Source organism: Cucumis sativus, chromosome 2, assembly GCF_000004075.3.
Source record: "Cucumis sativus cultivar 9930 chromosome 2, Cucumber_9930_V3, whole genome shotgun sequence".
Taxonomy (NCBI): domain Eukaryota; kingdom Viridiplantae; phylum Streptophyta; class Magnoliopsida; order Cucurbitales; family Cucurbitaceae; genus Cucumis; species Cucumis sativus.
Window position 1 is genome coordinate 6,377,374 of NC_026656.2, and position 18,141 is coordinate 6,395,514.

At 36.3% G+C, this 18,141-nt stretch overlaps 1 protein-coding gene across 3 annotated transcripts; it reads left to right on the forward strand.

The window, feature by feature from the left end:
* Nucleotides 1-1,418: 1,418 nt before the first annotated feature.
* On the forward strand, nucleotides 1,419-16,904 carry LOC101206966 (diphthine--ammonia ligase). 3 transcript variants are annotated; one of them, XM_011650706.2, is made up of 13 exons: nucleotides 1,419-1,710; nucleotides 2,178-2,392; nucleotides 2,587-2,658; nucleotides 3,006-3,085; nucleotides 3,790-4,015; nucleotides 4,102-4,134; nucleotides 8,337-8,419; nucleotides 8,511-8,583; nucleotides 13,156-13,501; nucleotides 13,617-13,948; nucleotides 15,125-15,456; nucleotides 15,717-16,047; nucleotides 16,198-16,904. In XM_011650706.2, exons 2-13 carry the CDS (start codon nucleotides 2,315-2,317, stop codon nucleotides 16,405-16,407), a joined length of 2,196 nt encoding a protein of 731 aa, XP_011649008.1. In that variant the 5' UTR covers nucleotides 1,419-1,710; nucleotides 2,178-2,314; the 3' UTR covers nucleotides 16,408-16,904. The 3 variants fall into 3 exon arrangements, with proteins under 3 accessions (XP_011649008.1, XP_004152819.2, XP_011649009.1); XM_004152771.3 differs by having other exon boundaries at nucleotides 1,421-1,710; nucleotides 13,156-13,513; XM_011650707.2 differs by having other exon boundaries at nucleotides 1,421-1,710; nucleotides 3,822-4,015; nucleotides 13,156-13,513.
* The last annotated feature ends 1,237 nt before the right edge of the window (nucleotides 16,905-18,141 follow it).

Consider the following 18,141-nt stretch of genomic DNA (forward strand, 5'->3'; position numbering starts at 1 on the left):
GAATCTCTGAAACTGTTTTGGGATGTTTCCAACTCTCAATCGCCTCAACTTTTTGTGAATCTACGTTCAATCCTTCTGAAGATATGATGTGTCCAAGGAACACTACCTGATTCAACCAAAACTCACACATGCTAAACTTTGCAAACAACTTTAAGTTTGTAATATGATCCTTAAGTGTTCTGCATGTCTTGCCGCGTCTTGCGAGTAAACCAAAATGTCGTCAATAAAGACAATGACAAATTGATCTAAGTAACGATGAAACAAACTATTCATTAAGCCCATAAAAGCAGCTGGAGCATTGATCAATCCAAAAGGCATCACTAAGAACTCATAATGCCCATAACGTGTTCTAAAGACTGTCTTTGGTATGTTTGATTCTTTGGTCCTTAGTTGATGGTAGCCTGAACACCAGCCTATCTTGGAGAATACTAAGGCTTCTTTTAGTTGATCAAAGAGATCATCTATTCACAACAAATGGTACTTGTTCTTAATTGTTACCTTGTTCAATTGTCAGTAATCAATACATAGCCTCATTGATCCATCTTTCTTCTTTACAAATAAGATAAAGGCTCCCCAAGGTGAGGTGCTAGGCCGAATATAACCCTTCTCTAGCAACTCTTGCAATTGGTCCTTTAACTCCTTCAGCTCGCTTGGTGCCATTCAATAAGAAGTTTGAGAAACTGGTGTTGTTCCCAGCACAACTCCAGTCATAAACTCTCTCTTTTTTGGGGGTAACCTACTCATTTCCTCTAGAAACATATCCTAGTACCTGTAAACTATAGGTACACTTCTTGGGTCGTTCCTTATTGTTTGGGTATCCACTACGCCAGCAAGGTAGGTGGTATGCCCCTTCCTTATCAACTTCCTCACTTTAAGCATTGATATTATACTCGCTAATTCCACATTCTTGTCGCCTACAAATTTGACTTGAAATTTCCCTAGGTCTTTCAATACTATATTTTTAATGAGGTAGATTTTTTCCCTTTTCCTCTCTCTTCCGATTTCTCTCCTCCCTCCTTTCTCTCTATGTGAAACCATGTTTGAACTTAACTTTATCTTAGACTTCAAAAATCCTAAATCAATTTTTTCCATCATCTTTGCCATTTTTTCACCGTCCATGTTTTATGGAACATTGTTCAAGATTTTGGACATTTACGCAAGCCAAAGCATGCCTGCTGTCAAAGCATGATGAAATAACTGTCGTGTTTAAGAATTCCTAGATAATTAAAAAAAAAAAAAGAATTACAAAATGACAATCAATAAGAAAACAAATTTTAAATAGAAATTTATTCACAAATATAGAGATTATGTTTTGTTTGTATTTCTGTAGTAGGTTGATTTCGTTTTTACAAACTAATGCTATAAAATGAGTTTTCCCTTCCTACAAAGATTTATGGTTTTAAGGAGAGGAAGGAGAAGTGAGAAAGGAGAATGGAAGAGGAAAGAGAGAGAGGAAAAAGAAAAGAAAATTCACATCGTTAAAAAGATACTAACTACGATCATTTTTCGGTTAATAAACTAAGAGTGAAGTTAACTAAAGACCACCAAATAGCTAAGAATTTCGCTCGCATCTCTATGCTCTACTACCCTTCGTCTCCAACGCAAAACTCACACCACCCACCTTCTTCCCGTTTCTTCTACTGACCAACACCATCCGTCAGACCTACGCCGGTCGCCGCCGCGCCTCAATCTCGCTGCAGCCTCGCCACCGTCAGTTCCAAAGCTCTCTGCCTTTCATATACTTTTTTGTCTTTTTTTTTTCCCTCTCTCTTTCTGAAACCTCCTTTAGTTTTAATTTGGATACTTAGGTAGCTAGTTAAGTAATATGTCATCTTCATCCTCAAGCCAAAGTCAAGTCTCAAATCATTCCATATAAATTAAACTTCCTCCATTGTTGAAGATGATTCAAAACCCTTTTGGCGAATCGTTCTTAAACAAAGTGTATTTTATGCTTTGGTGGAATACAGTTTATGTTTATATTAAATTTATATATACAAGAAAATGTATAAAAAATGAATAAAAAATGACGTATCCTCGATATATTCTTATTTTAGTTCTTAATCGTTGTGTCTGATCGTATTTGTATAGCATATGTTTATCCATGTACGTGCTTCTTAAGATATAGGTATGGAATAATTTTTGTTTTATTCATTTTTTTTGTCCGACCACGAATACAGATTTTCTCTTTGGGTGGAAAGCCCCCTGAAAAAGCGATTGAAGGAGAAACAAATTTTCCTTCATTTCTACCAGTGCCGGAAGCTACCTAAACCCCAAAGAACAAGCTGAGAAATTTCTTTCGGTAGGGTGATCGAAGATGAAGGTGGTGGCATTGGTGAGCGGTGGCAAAGACAGTTGCTTTGCCATGATGAAGTCTATTCAATATGGCCATGAGGTTTTGTCTTCTCTTTTGATTCCCCATGTTTACTCTTCTTCTTCTTCTTCTTCTTCTTCTTCTTTTGTCTGGTTTCGAGAACATTGTTGATTGGCTGCTATGTTTACTTCTTTTTTCAATATATGTTTGTTTGATTTTTAATTTCTTGTAAACTGATGCCTGTGCTTGGTTGTGTCGTTCTATGTTTGGTCTAGATTGTAGCGTTAGCTAACTTGATGCCTGCCGATGATTCTGTGGATGAGCTTGATAGTTACATGTATCAAACTGTAAGTCTTCCTGCCTTCTTCCTTATGCAAAATATTGTACACTCGTTCACTTAAATTTTTGAAGTCAATGGTTGATTTGGGTCGTTGTCAGTAATCATGAAAGTGGTTACTTTTTTGGTGCATCATGCATTCCACTAATGTGAAAGTATATTGTATTTTTGTCGTTAGTATGAAGCGACATTATTTTATCTACCTCAAGTACAACAGTTAACTCAGTCCTTTGAGTTGAGCCTTGAGTTACCTCACTCCTTTGGGTTTCTATAATCTATATATCTTTTCATTTCAAAGGTAATTGAACACCTGTAATCCATGATTGCTAATTTGGGTTATTGGCTATCAATCTTCAGGTTGGACATCAAATTATTGTTAGCTACGCAGAATGCATGGGAATTCCATTGTTTAGAAGGCGAATTCAAGGATCCACAAGGCAAGCCTATTAAACAAAATAATTTATTTGATAAAAAAGATAAATTTTGGTGCGTGCGTTTTCTTTTTTGAATAAGAAACATGTCAATTTTCATTAAAAAGTCAGGAAAAAGCATTGAAAATTACGTTTTGGAGAATCTTGTCGGTCCACTGTGGAGGAAGTGGTATTTCATCACCATCTTTTTCTGGCTGGGGGAAGCTATTCGACAAGGGCTTATTGTTATTTATTTATTTAATAAAATTATTATTGCAATTTTACAAAACATTTTGCTTGAGAATTTTAGGAGTGGTTATAGTGATGTGGATACTTGAAGACTTGTTTTTGTCCTTGGTTAGGTTTAACGTTTTCATTTGAGTTTTGGTAACATAGGAGTTAGGTTTTTAGTACTTTTCCTTTGTCAGGAGCTCATTTTGTTATAGCTAGTTGGTTCTTGTTTTTTTCCACTGAATCTCATTTTCCTGGGCTTCCATTTTCTGTATTGATATTCTGTACTCCTATTTAATTATATGGAAGCTAGTTTTTCATTGATGTTTGGCTGGCAGCCCTAGTCTCCCTTCTCTTTTTCCCACTCCTTGGGGAGTTTGTATCATTGAACATAATTGTTTCTTTTTCATTAATCATAAAGTTTGTATGTTCATACAGGAAAGATATATGCATTAGGTTGCCCTTCTTTCTTATGGTTATTATTTTCTGGATTATTCTAGGCATCAGAAGCTTAACTATAGAATAACTCCAGGTGATGAAGTGGAAGATATGTATATTTTGTTAAATGAAGTGAAGAAGCAATTACCTAGTGTCATGGCAGTATCCTCTGGTGCCATTGCATCTGATTATCAAAGATTGCGGGTAGAGAGTGTTTGTTCAAGGCTAGGACTTGTTTCTTTAGCATATTTGTGGAAACAGGATCAATCTTTGCTTCTACACGAAATGGTATATAACATTTATATGAGCTATGAAATGGACATGCAACATTTGGATTCAACTCATTTAAGTCTTCCCCTCTTCTTTTGAACTAGATAAACAATGGAATTTTGGCCATCACGGTGAAGGTATAGTACGATTAATTCTCTCTGTCTGTCTGTCTGTCTTGCATTAAATTACACATGCACGGTCTGTCTAATTAGTCGTAAAGATTTTTCCATCATTAACCTATTTTGTGCTCTGGCTAGATGTGATAGAAAACTTAATTCATTTTGTAAAGATAATGGATGTTTTAGTATGTTTATCTTTTTTTAACATGGATAATGTTCGAAGGTTCAGAGCAATATTTTATACTAAAAGTTCGAATTGTGCTTTCACTATTTTATTCTAACATTTTTAATTGTGCTTTATTGTATCTTATTTTTATTTTTATCCTTTTTATCACTTAAAAATTTGAAGTGTGTAGGGATATGCATCCGTCTGCAGATGGCCAGAATTAATTTCCGAACCAGTAGTTAGACATCTTTGTTCTCCCCTGCCTATTTGACCATCGAAGTTCTTTTTATGTGAATGGTTGATATTTGTATGGGGGCATTGAAAAGATTTTAAGATGGAGAAGAGAGTTAGGAGCTCTCCTACCCTCCCTATCTCAACATATTGGAATATTAATCAAATGTTTGCCAACCTCCCCGAGCCTCCTAACCCGCACCACTTAAACCTCTTTCGGTACCATTAGAAAATTTACTTCTTTCCAACCATTTCACCATTTCAAACCCTAATTGTCCCGTATTAGATTACACAATTTTTAGGATATACAAGGGAAGAGCTTACCAAGTAGGGACTTTGCATTGCAATATAAAAGAGAGGATATCTTGAGATAGCCCTTTGAGAGCCTTCTCATAGTTATCATTTCCAAAAATTATGCTTTTGCGCCAAACTTCAAAATGATTTTGTGCTTTGCAAAATGATTAAGCTGTGATGAAATAGCATTGTTAGTGGGTACCTCCTAGACATGCAACAACAACTCTTTAACACATCCCCAAATAGAGATTGTGAACACCTAAATTCAAGAGGGGTACATGAATGCATCGAGACACATCATCATCTAAATAAGAGGTATCTTGAGAATATGAAAGTATAGTTAAGATGGACTTTAAAGAATTGAAAGTTACTATCTATGCTAATAAGATGCATATTCCTTTTTAGTGGCCCAATCATAGGAATTCCAAAGTTAAATAGGCTTAGTGTCACGAATGGTGTAGTGGTGTATGCGCATAACGGGTGTGCGGGAGGTATGCGGAAGTGTGCATTGGTTTGCATGTGTGTAAAGATACTACAGATGTATCTTAAGACATTGAATTTCCTCAAAAATTACAAAATGGAAAATATGAAATTACTCACAGAAACTTGATCACAGATGATCAATCAGCCAAAACACAAGAAAAAAAAAAAAACTTACTAAAGTAATTTCTAAACCAGAAAACGCAACAATGAACAATGATCAACAAAATACAATGAAAAACGAAGATCAAACAATAGAACCTGGACCCTCCGCTTTCCTTCCCACGCAAGGAGGATTGCAGCCTCTTCCCTTCTCCAGAAAATATCTTTGATACCCCCCTCCTTTCTCTTTCATCCTCTTTTATTCTATTTTGCTAACTAACTACCGATCCCCACTGAATGGTCCCCAACTTCCTTCCTCTCCTAAACTCCCACATGTGGCTCTATTATTTTCTTTATTTCTTCTGCTGTATTTAAACAATATTTGGGGGCCTAGCAGTGTGGTTGGCACTCATGGGCCCGTGGCTTGGGGACTGCCTTTGGTTACATGTGGTAAAAAGTCGCTGTTGCTAGAATTATGGTTTGAGAGAACCAAAGGCTAAAGGTATTCCATGATAAATATTTTGCTTGGTTGGATTGCTTTGAAGTTGCTCGTAAGAATACCTCCTCGTGGTGTTCCTTCTCCAAGCCTTTTGAGAGCTACAACATTCAAGAAATGTACTTTGGAGAGTTTATATTTTCCCAGCTTAATCTACTTGTTTTGAGTTAAATTCTTTTTTGTGCTTTTTGATATAGGTCTTTTGTAGGTTTCAATGTTGAAACCTTTGTAAGGCTAGTGATTTATAGTCTTTTTGTCCTTTTTGTCCTTTTTGTAATGGCTGAATATATAAGCCTTGGTCGAGATTTTTTATGTTTGTTTGAAGGATATGATAAGGGTGCTAAGGGGGTGTCAACCTAGTTGGGATGTTTGGGTGTGCATGCTGATCCTGTTTATGCTTTTTGTATAACCCTCGTGTACTTAAAGCATTAGTCCTTTTTAATTTATATCCATATGAATAAAGCGACTCGTTTCTTTTAGTTTGTGTGTTTTGGTGCACTTGTTTTTTTGTATTCCCTTATATTCTTTCTTAATGAAAGTTGTTTCTATAAAAAAATGTCCAACCCCGCCATCCCATTCGCTCCACTAACCTCTCCATCTAGCTCTCTCCCCACCCTTATAAAAGGATTAGCTTTTGGCATGTACATGGCAATCCTTGCAATGTGTGTAATCCTTGCATTCTTGTAACTAGAAGTGTAGGCCTGCTGTAGACTTGTGGCTTTATGAATAAAGACAACTAGAAGATATTGCTACCATCTCTTGATGCGCTCTCTCTCATTACTCGTCTATGTGTGTGGGCCATTACTTGTGTATGTGTGTGGTCGAGTGAGTGATAATAGGTATTGTTGAACTGTTATTCTGAGCATGACATGTGGGACAGTGAGAGTTTGAAAATTGGGTATTAAGGAAGGGTTTACTATGAAGAGTATCATTAGGCCACATGAGGTAAAACGAAAAATTTTCCATCAAGTGCTGCCTCGTGACACTAGGCTATTGATACAAAAGACATCCTTGTGTTAAGGCACCATAAAAAAGTAGCTAATTATCCAGAGAATTGGACTTATCTTCAAACATTTTTGTGTTTTCTTTCTTTCCATAACTCCCACGACAAAACCCGGGAGGCACATCTCCCAAGAGTTTTGACGTTTTAAGATCCTACCCATGGAGTGGTTCATTTTTCCAATCCCCATTTTGCTAAAAGAGCCATATTCCTTCTGTTCAACGCTCCCTGTGTGAGGCCCATCAACTTGAGCTTTTGAAGCAAGACTCATCTAACTAGATTAATTTTACTTCCCTTATTAGTTATTACCAAGACAAAAGAAGGAACGCATCATTGTTTCCAACATAGCACTAGCCCTAACAGATGTAGGCATAAAAAACACAGATAAGTAGTAAAGAGGAATACTTGACAAAGCAGATGAACAAAGAGTTAAACACCCTCCTCTAGATGAAGAAAAACTCTTTCATCTGTCAATCTTTTCATGATTTTTCTTTAAAATTGGTTGTCAGGATAATTCCTTTTTGGGATGACACCAAGTGGGAGACCCAATAGTTAAACGGTAATACTTCAACTTTGCAATTCAGTCTTGAGGCCAATTGGCAAACCTTTGATTCATCTATATTGATTCCACATAAAACCAACTTCTTCCAATTTACTTTCAGCCCCATCTCATTATCATTATCATCATCAGGACTTTCGGATCAGCCCTCTGCTTCAACAGTTTTTGGTCAATCAATCAAGGCTTATTATTCTTATTCTTCTTTGTTCTCGGCCTGCTGCCTATGATTTATGATTTTTCCTTGGACAGATTATTTTATCATTTTGTTTGGCTTTGTATTTGTGGCTTTTTGTTTGATCTTGTATTGTCGTTTTTTGGATGTGATGAGGGCGCTAAGGGGGTGTCAACCTAGTTGAGATGTCTGGGTGCGTCTGTTGATCCTCCCTTCCCCTATTCCTCTTTGTATATCCCTCATGTACTTTGAGCTTTGTCTCATTATTTTTCAATATTAATAATAGTGAGACTCGTATCCTTTTCAAAAAGAAAAAAAAGTTTCAAGAAAACCAACTTCTTCCAATTTAGTCTCATTATCATTAATAAAGAGGCTTGTTTCTGTTTTACAAACTTTCAACCCCATGTCAGCCATCACTGGTTGGCAGACATAGTCTTAAAAAAAAGAAGAAGCCCCTATATCCATTAGAAAAACATCAACTGTGTGCGTTAATTTATTAAACATACTGTCATCATCTTTACAAAAAAGAATAGTATCATCTTCCAATTGAAGTATAAAAACATAAACATTGTCTTCACCAAAATGAAAGCTTTTGTAGGCACCTTTGGAATGGATTTCTCTAATAATGCACTTAAACTTCAATGACTTGATATATATAATCAAGTGAAACAAATCCCTTCTATTTATTTTGATGGCTTTAAATTACTTTGGTCTACTAAGGTTGCAGCAATGGGATTGGATCCTGTGAAGCACTTGGGGAAAGAATTAACATCTTTGGATTCAGATTTACACAAGTTGAACAGGTAATTAATGATGATATGTTAACTTTTGAATGGTAGTTTGGCAAGCAACTTTAGCAGTGCAGAATTATTAATTTTGCAGTCCTTTGGACAGATTATATGGGATCAATGTATGTGGTGAAGGTGGAGAATATGAAACGTTGACCCTTGATTGCCCTCTTTTTAAGGTATGTTCTAAGTTTTTTATCCTATGCAGTGCTGGTTAACAGTTAGTATCGTAGTATGTTTTGTTTTGTTTCGTTTTGTTTTGTTTTTGATAGAAAAAACTACTTTCATTGAGAAAAAAAAAAGAAAGTCTTCAAGCATAGGCATACAAAAAAACAAAGCCCGCTAAAGAGAGGAACACTTCTACAAAAAGGACCTCCAACTATGCAAAAGAATGCCTATGGAGTAGTTACAATAGGTCTTCAAAATTGAAGCCCACGAAGAAACATGATAGCGAACAAGAGACTAGATCTCACTAGGGCCCCTATCCCTTCCTCGAAAAGTCCTATTATTTTGCTCCCCATAAAGTCCATAAAAGTAGCACATGCCCCAACAAACTATAAAAAACGACCATTCTTCCCCTGCGGTGGATTGAGGAGGAGCTCCTCGATCATACTTTTGATATCCCTCTGACAAGCCACAAAGAAGCCAAACATTTGGAAAAACATCCCAAATAGAACTAGTATACTCACACTGCCAAAGGATATGATCCAGGTCTTCCTCCACCTTCTAATAAATAAGACAACAGAATGATCCAACAAGCCAAGACAACTTCCTCATCAGCTAATCCATCGTGTTAGCATGACCATGAAGAACTTGCCAGGTAAAGAATCTCACTTTCCTTGGAATTTTAATTCTTCAAAGAACTAAGAAGATTGTGACACCTACAGGAGAATGATCAACCATAATTTGAAGAATCTCTCCAAAGGATTGGGAATCCAGACTCTCACATCCTTTCTCCCAAGCCTAAAAAATTGCCTTTGTGTAAGCCAAGAAGAGAGGCCACATTCAACGTTTTCATATTGGAAAGTGGATGACTGAACTTGAATGAAAAAGAACATGAGCTCCAAGACCAAACAAGAAAATTATCAATAAAGTGGTTTTTCAGGGAAGATAGAGCACATAGAGGTCTCTCCCCCACCCTATGATCTTCCTAAAAATAAGTATCCCTCACCTAGTGATCCCACCTTTCTATTCCTACAAATATTTCTTTCAAACCTTGGTGGATCCTTTCCATTCTAGTAAGTCGGTCTTTTTAATTCTATGGAGGATTAAGATTCCTAGAAAGGTGAGATTCTTTTCTTGATAGGTGCTTCACGGTCGTGCCAATTCGTTTGACAGATTTGACAGATTTGCCAGAATTATGTCCTCGTTAGTTGGCCCTTTTTGCTACATTATCTATGATAAGGCATCAGAAAATTTGGACCATATCATTTGGAGTTGTGATTGTGCGATTACTATCTGGGATTACTTTGCTTAGACGTTTGGTAAGGAAACTGCTCGTCCCATAATTGTAGGTAATTTGATTGAGGAATACCTCCTCAATCTACTCGTTGGGGAGAAAGGCAAATTTCTTTGGAGTGCTAGCATTTGTGCGATCTTGTGGTTTTATTGGGAGAACGGAATAATAGGATTTTTAGAGGTGTGGAGAGGGACTGTAAAGATCTTCGATCTCTCGTTTGCTATCGCATTTTTCTTTGGGCTTCGTTATTGAAAGGGTTTTGTAATTATTCATTGGGTGTTATTAACCTTATCTGGGATCCTTTTTTGTAATGTGATTTTCTTGGGACTTGGCTTTTTCCACCCTTGTAATTTTTTCATCATCTCAAAAATTTTGTCTTTATTTATATAAAAAAAAGTGTCCCTCCTTTCCCACCGCACAATGAATAAGGTTAACAAATGATGGGTGCTCTTTTGAAATATCCTTTTACAAGTCCCGGTGCATACCTTTAATGGTTAGACAACCACTTGAAAGGATGGGGGCCATAAATACTAGCAATAATCTTTTGCCAAATAGAGTTGGGCTCAGAGAAATAATGCCATAATCATTTGCCTAATAGCTTTGTTACGTAACCTAAGGCTTACAATCTCAAGACCTCCATGGCATCTACACAATTTCTCACCTAACCAAGTGAGAACCCTTACCTTTTCCTTCCTCAACCCCTTCCCAAAAGAAATCATGCATCAATCTCTCCATATCCTTACAAATCTTACAAGGGGCTCTAAAAAGGGAAAATAAGTAAACAGGCATACCTGACAAGACAATTCTAAGCAAAGTAAGCCTGCCTGCTTTGGAAAAGAAACCTTTTTTCCAAGAGGCTAACCTTCTTCTCACTTTATCTACCATCGGATCCCACAAAGCAATCGACTTAGGATTGCTTCCAGGAGGAGGACCAAACCAGAAATCTCCTTAGAAAAAGCCATGATATGGTTCAATATAAAAAAAGAGGCCTCACTACTAGAGCAGAAAAAGATTGTATCATCAGCAAACTGAAGATGTGAAAGGGAATCCTATCCTTATTTACCACCCACTTGAAAGGGAGTAATAACATTGCCATCCCACACACTTACCCACAGTTCTACTCAGAATATCCACCACCAAGAGGAACAAAAAGGGGACAAAGGGGCTCCTTGTCTAAGCCCTCCTCAAGCCACCACTTTGCCTCTAGGGCTCCCAATTACAAGGAAAGAATAATTAGCATTCCTCACATTTGGCCTAATCCCCTACATTTTTAGGGGATTTGACGCCCTCTACATTTTCTGTTTAAGCTGTTTTAATTTTCTGTGTATTAGGAACGTTGCTGTAATACGAAGGAAATTTTTATTTTTATTTTATTATTTTTTTCGATAATAGTGCATCATATAGCCTAATACCAAATATTTGTAGGGGATTTTAAGTCTTGAATAGCCTTGTATAACCACTTTTTAATAGCTAGAAAAGCTAACAGAAAGTTAAAACAGCCTTCTATAAACAACAAGCATATGGTTCTATCCGAAGTGCAAATCACTTGGTTCGTGGACGATAATTCGGAGTTGACGAAGAAGCCAATTTCAAGCTTTTCCGAAAAAAGAAGGAAAAGATGTTGCTGGCATAACTAAACTTTCAATGATCAACACATCAGGCACATGGGCTATGAGATGCGCAATATGGCCTAAATTGGGGGGTAGACTATTCGTTCATGTTCCAACCAGTGAAACCACTTGGGAATGGCAGAACTTTGCAGATACACTTTGGGACTTTTTGCGACAACACCAAAAGCACCTGTCATCCATTTCACGGAGAAGGGAGTGGTTGAAGAATGAACTTAAAGATTTTGAAAGGAGAAATAGCAACAATGGTAAAGGTGTACATTTTGAAGAATGCTCTGTTTTGCCTCCCAAAAAATAGAGCAAAGCAATAAATTGGATTCATAACCACTTGGGAATGGCAGTGCCAATTGTCCTTCCCGAGCTCAAGTCTTGAAAACAAATGGATTCATGTAAGAAGGTAGCTTTACAGTGCTGCTCACGGATGATCTTACTAATTGATCACAAATTGTAAGACAACTTAAGCACATGCAAAACATCCTGGAGAGAGAAACCATTAAAGAGAACTATTTGTCCTTTGCCAGCAATTGGGGCTAAAGAGCCATTGGCTATCTGAAATTTCTCATTACTGGCAGAGGGGTACGATTGGTTGTTTTATTGTTGGAACAACATTTGTGTGTTACTTGGGACTTAGTCTTAGTCATTTAACATCCGTGTAATGCAATTGCAATACATCACTAAGTCAGTTCACTGGACGTAATGTGCTTGCTATGTTTTTCTGTATTGCGTGGTTAACAACCATATGCACAATAGCTTCTGGGTCTTAACTATGATATTGATAATCATTTTTAGCTGGGTTGCGTTGGTTGAGCGTGAAGGTGATATGTTGCCTTATTTTCTTGGCCTCTCCTTTAGGCCTAATCTGATTACTGTTTTCTGGGGTCATAGTGCGGATAAGATTAAAAGACTTCTACTTTGATAGTTCGTTGGGCCTAGCTTGGATGATTGACACAAGATAGGCAAAGAAAGTAGGGAGGAATCCCATTTAAACTGGTTGGATGCAAGTTAGACGACCACATTTTGAGAAAACAAAAACTCCTTTTTCAGAAGGCTATACTTTTTTTCCATCCATGTTAGCCACAAAATAGCTTTTAGGGGTGTGGAGAGGGACCCTTGTAACTTGTGAGTCTTGGTCTTTTGGTGAGGTTTCATGTTTTTCTTTGGGCTTTGACTTTGAAGACTTTTGATAATTATTTGCTAGGAAAAATTCAACATAGTTGTAGCCCCTTTCTTTAGAAGTTTTTTGAGGGCTTGGTTTGTGTATGCCCTTGCCCCTATATTCATTCATTCTCAATGAAAGTATTTATTTCCTAAAAAAATATATGTTAGCTACAAAATAGTCTGGACCACATTTGATCGTTCAATCAAGGCAATTTATTGTTAAAAAAAAAATCAAGGCAATTTAGTGTAAACAATTTCAACGAGGCTTCCTTGTAGACAGACCTATTGTGCATATGGTTGCCAGCTGAGAGAAAGGAAGTCTGAATTGTAATAAATCTAATTTTCCTAAGTTTTTATTTACAAGAATGTCCAAGTCAGACACTCATTTTAGAAATGTGTAGGTGAATAAATTTGCTTTCTCATCATGGTAAATCATTCTCAAACTTTGGTCAAGTTAGTATGCTTATAACATTTTTGGGCTACCAAATAACATATGAGTTTTCCAGAACGCTAGGATTGTCCTTGACAAATTCGAAGTTGTGATGCACTCATCAGATTCCATAGCACCAGTGGGGATCCTCCATCCTGTTTCCTTCCATTTGAAGTATAAGGCAAAAACCTCTTCTCTTGGTAGTATCTGTGACAACACCAATTTAGTTGACCATGAGAAAGGGGGCCTTCTATTCGAAATTCAAGGAGATTGCTTTCAAAATTGTGACATATTACAATCTGTTGCTGATGTATCTAGTGACAATCATATACTTGATGAGGTTCCAGATGATAGACTTCAAATTTCATGTTCAAGGATGCAGAATACATTTTTGATCTGTTGCTGGTTGCAAAATTCATGTGGTACTTCTCCAGGTTGATTGAATATACTCAGTTTTAAAGGAAAAACTGTCATTTATATTTTCAAATTTCAGCCAATATTTATTGTGAGTTACATGGTCAAGTCTTTGGTTGGCAGGTCTGCAGGACGATCTGAAGACTGTTCTTAGGAAAATAGAATCAGAACTTCTTGCACGTGGTTGTGGATGGAAAAATGTGCTCTATATTCATCTCTATCTTGCTGATATGAATGGATTTGGTTTGGCTAACGAAACGTATGTGAGTTTCATAACACAGGAAAAGTGCCCTTTTGGTGTTCCATCACGCAGTACAGTTGAACTGCCTCTACAGCAAGTGCAATTGGGGAATGCATATATTGAAGTTCTGGTGGCAAATGACCAAACGAAAAGAGTTCTTCATGTGCAGAGTATATCATCTTGGGCACCTAGTTGCATTGGACCATATAGCCAGGTAAAATTTCCTCTCTTTAATAAAATTATGGATCTTAACTCGGCAAAAAATGGTTTGACTCGTTGAGTTATTTTATTCAAACCCTGCAAATAACATTAATTAGGTAACGGGTCTACAGTTCTCATTAAGTTCACTTACTATGCTTTTTTCTCACTTCACTTTGAGATATTACCATCTAGTAATTTCTTATCTGTTGACTAAACCTTTATAGAGGTCCAATGAAATTGATCGATATGTTTCAAAATATAAAACTAAGCATTCGTTTGTGCATTCTTATTACATTGATTAGAAATTTTGATGGTGGAGAGGATCTCAAAAAAGGTGGTCAAGCTAGTTCTTGGTGTTTTAAAAGTTGCTAGAGAGCTTAAAAAAAAAGGGAGCAGCTAGAGAGCTTCTGTGCAAAATATTTGTATTTTAAAATGCATTTTCTCAAGCTGTTTATTTGGGGAAGAGGATTGACATAGCTTTGAACTCTTTTCGTCAATCTTTTTTGTAATTATTACTTTGTTTGTTGCCACTTGGAATCTGTTTAGGTAATTAGCTTCCTTGGTGTTTGGATGTCTTATCTTGTCCTTTTTGTGTTCTTTCTGTTGATTGTGTTTTAACTTTTAGTAAATACTATTTTCAATACTGTATTGTTTTTCTTTCTATATTAGCTATAATCACTATGTTATTGTGATAGACTAATAGTTTCTTTACCATATATTTTGTAATGGGTCTGACTGTTCCATAAGGTGGTAGGTTTTCTAATTAGAAATAAGGCAAAAGAATAATTCCTCCGAATGTCAATGTGGATCAAGACTAAGAGTAAGAAAATTAAATTAAACCATTACCATGATTCCAGCTGCCACTTACTGCTGTCAGCCGTTGCCCTCATCCTTTACTCTGTGGTCCACACCTTCACGTATATGTTGGTGGTATCTTTTTATATAAGCATAATGGAAAAGGCGTAATTGTTGTTTTTGGTTGTGCCTGGACCATATTATCCTATTGCTATGTGTATATTCTTAATTGTGTTCAATCTTAGTTAAAAAAAGCACTTCTAGGTTTGCTTGTACCATAGGGAGTCTAATCCATATATATGTTATAGTTACATTTTTATTTTAACGTAGCTATTGTAAATAGAAGAACAAAATAAATTCTGCTTCCTAACTAGTTTGAAGTTGACCACACCAGGCAACTTTGCATAAGGAAATTCTTTACATGGCCGGACAATTGGGGCTTGACCCTCCCACTATGACGCTTTGTAGTGGGGGTGCTACACAGGAGCTGGAACAAGCATTAAAAAATTGTGAAGCAGTGGCTGAATGTTTTAGATCTTCAGTATCTACTTCTTCTGTTATATTTGTTACGTATTGTTCAACTCGGATACAACCAGAGGAGAGAAGGAGAATAGAGGAGAAGTTCCATGGTGTACTTGAGGAAATGAGGCATTCCGATAAAGCTAGTTTGTCAAAATTGCTTGATTCCATTTTTTTGTATGTTAATGTACCCAATCTTCCTAAAGGGTAAGCATTTATATGGATATCCTTGTAATGATGCTTTTCTTTTCATCGTAATTTATTTATTTATTTAATGTTCAATGCTCATTTTAAAATATCAAAAATTAGGAAAGATAAGAGGAAAAATTACTAAAGATGAATTATTTTAAATGATTATTTTTGGCTCTGTTTTATTGGTTTTCAAAATTGAGTAAAACGAGGCTTATGATATTTTTGAAGTTTGTTTCTTTCATTTTCGTTTTTAATTTTCAGTATTTCCTTTGCAGAGCACTTGTTGAAGTAAAACCTATTCTTTATGTTCAAGAGACTTTAGATACAGTGGAACAAACTCCTCATGACTCACCGAGGTTGTATATTCCTACAGACTGGGGTTTCCAGCATGAACACTGGCACAAGTCTTGCATTCAGAAATGCATTGTTAATGGAAAAGTATGTGTGACCGTGTTGTCTATAACAAATGAACTTGCTCGGAATATTTCTTCCTGCTTGCTAGGAAATCAGATTACGGAGGAGAACTTGGAATTGGTTTCCAAATTCTGCATTTATCTTCTCAATGAAATTCTCTTGGATAGTGCATTCTGTTGGGAAGATATAAAGGTTAGTTAATCTGGAAAAGTTACCGCAAAAAGATTACTTGACAAAAGTTGTTTTTCGTCAGGTGTTTTTTGGTCCATTGTGTATTATGATTTTCTTTGATCCATTGGTTGACTTCAATGAATATTCTGACATATTGTATCGTTTTTGTAGAATCTAAGGTTCTATTTTCCAACTAGCCTTAATATTACTCTGGAGGCTGCGTCAATCATATTCTCTCGTGCTTTCAATGAGCTTGCTGAGTCAAATCCAACAGTTCATGTTGATCGGTTCTTCAACCTCATACCAGTCATAGGTGCTGGACGGACACCAACATCTATGGATGATGTATTGACGTGTGAATTATTTGCTCAAAAATCCTGAGACCAAGTTGCTCAAACTGCTGCGATTCTATTCTCTCTGGCCTTCAACTTATGTATCTCCTTTCCAAGTTTACACGACTGAAGTGGAGAGAAAAATCTGCAGATTCTTGGTTATGGAGGTACGTCTACTCCCTTGCAAGGCAACCTTTTTATTTATGTAGTTTTACGGAAAAATTTTAGTACAGTAGATTTCCTCTTATTTTTCTGTCTTTAATTATATACTAATTTATTATATGGGCCACACTATTCTTAAATGCTGTTGTGGCAAGCAATGCATAACATTGGTATGGTAAACTATGGAAAGTATTGAATGTAGTATGAAAATATCTTCATACTACCATAGTAACACATTTTTTTTCTTTCAGATTTCTTCTCCTAAAACGTTATAGATACATAGCTTAGATTGATTTGTGTTCTTATTGTTATTGTCCTCTGTATCAATTCTCTCTGGGGGTATACAAATGAAGGAAAAAAATATGTTTTGATTGAATTTTGTAATACTGATATTTTGTTTGTTTTAGTACGCATTTTTATTTGTAAGGATCTTAAATTAGACCACTTCATGCATGCTACTTGTAAATGCAGTTGAAGCACAACGTTTGCAACAAATACAAAAGAAAAAAAAAACAACAAAAACAAATGCTTCGTAGGGTTACAAACTATACATAATGTATCTCGATCTTAAATGATAAATTAAACTATGCTACATGCAATGCTTTCTTATGATGGAGGGAATTACGATGGAGGCGAAATGGTAGTGCGATCTAACTTGTATATAAGAAAGGGGTGAAGGAAGGCCCTTACACTATTAGATGATTAAGCTATGTGATAGCTTTGATGTGATATAACTAAGTTAACTAACTTATGATTACGGCGAGCACCTCCCGGTGTCTTTAAGCACCACACTTGCTCACTTCTCGAAATATATATGAATAAGCTTGGTTAAGCAAGGTATATCTATAAGATTTCACCTACAAAACTTATAGAGCTTCTTTTTTAAGGATGACAAACCCTTGGCGCCAAACACCCACATTTGTTCTGCTTTTAGGACACAAATGATGGAAGTTATCTCGCTAAAGTAGAGTTTGTTTCCAAACTCTTCCTTGCACTCTTTAGCCATATCTTTGCTACTTGCCCTCTCGCGTAGTTGACGATAAACACTAGTCAAGTGATTAATATAGCTCAGCTAATGTGATAAGAGTTATAAGCTAAGTTTCTTATCAAGAACTTATCAAAAACCTAAACTACAAATAAGATATTGATAGATGAATAGTAAATAAGTGATAGATTGAAAAGGTATAAATATGCAATATATTAAAAAATGTAGGCCTTTGGCCACTGTACAATATGAACAACATATATTATACAAAAATTTTAAAAAAAATGGAAGGAATGTAGATGGATATTACAAGTTAGGGAAAAATGGAGGATGAACACTTCTCTACTGAGACCTTAAGCTCTCACTTACAAACTGATCGGAGAAGGAGAAGAAATGCTTTTACAGACGGTGGAAAGGCTCATTTCCACGACTCCTTAGGGTTTGGCCTATTCAGGTAATATTTTAGCGGTCCATCCAGACGTCGCTCCCTTGAGTTGATGAGGACCGAGTGCTTTTATAGGCAACTTTCAGTGGAAAACTTCTATTCTTCTAAGCATGTCGGCATCGAAGTAATTTTTGTCAAGTCACATCAACTCCATTTACCACTTTTGTCTTCTAGTGAATCTCTTCTCTCGT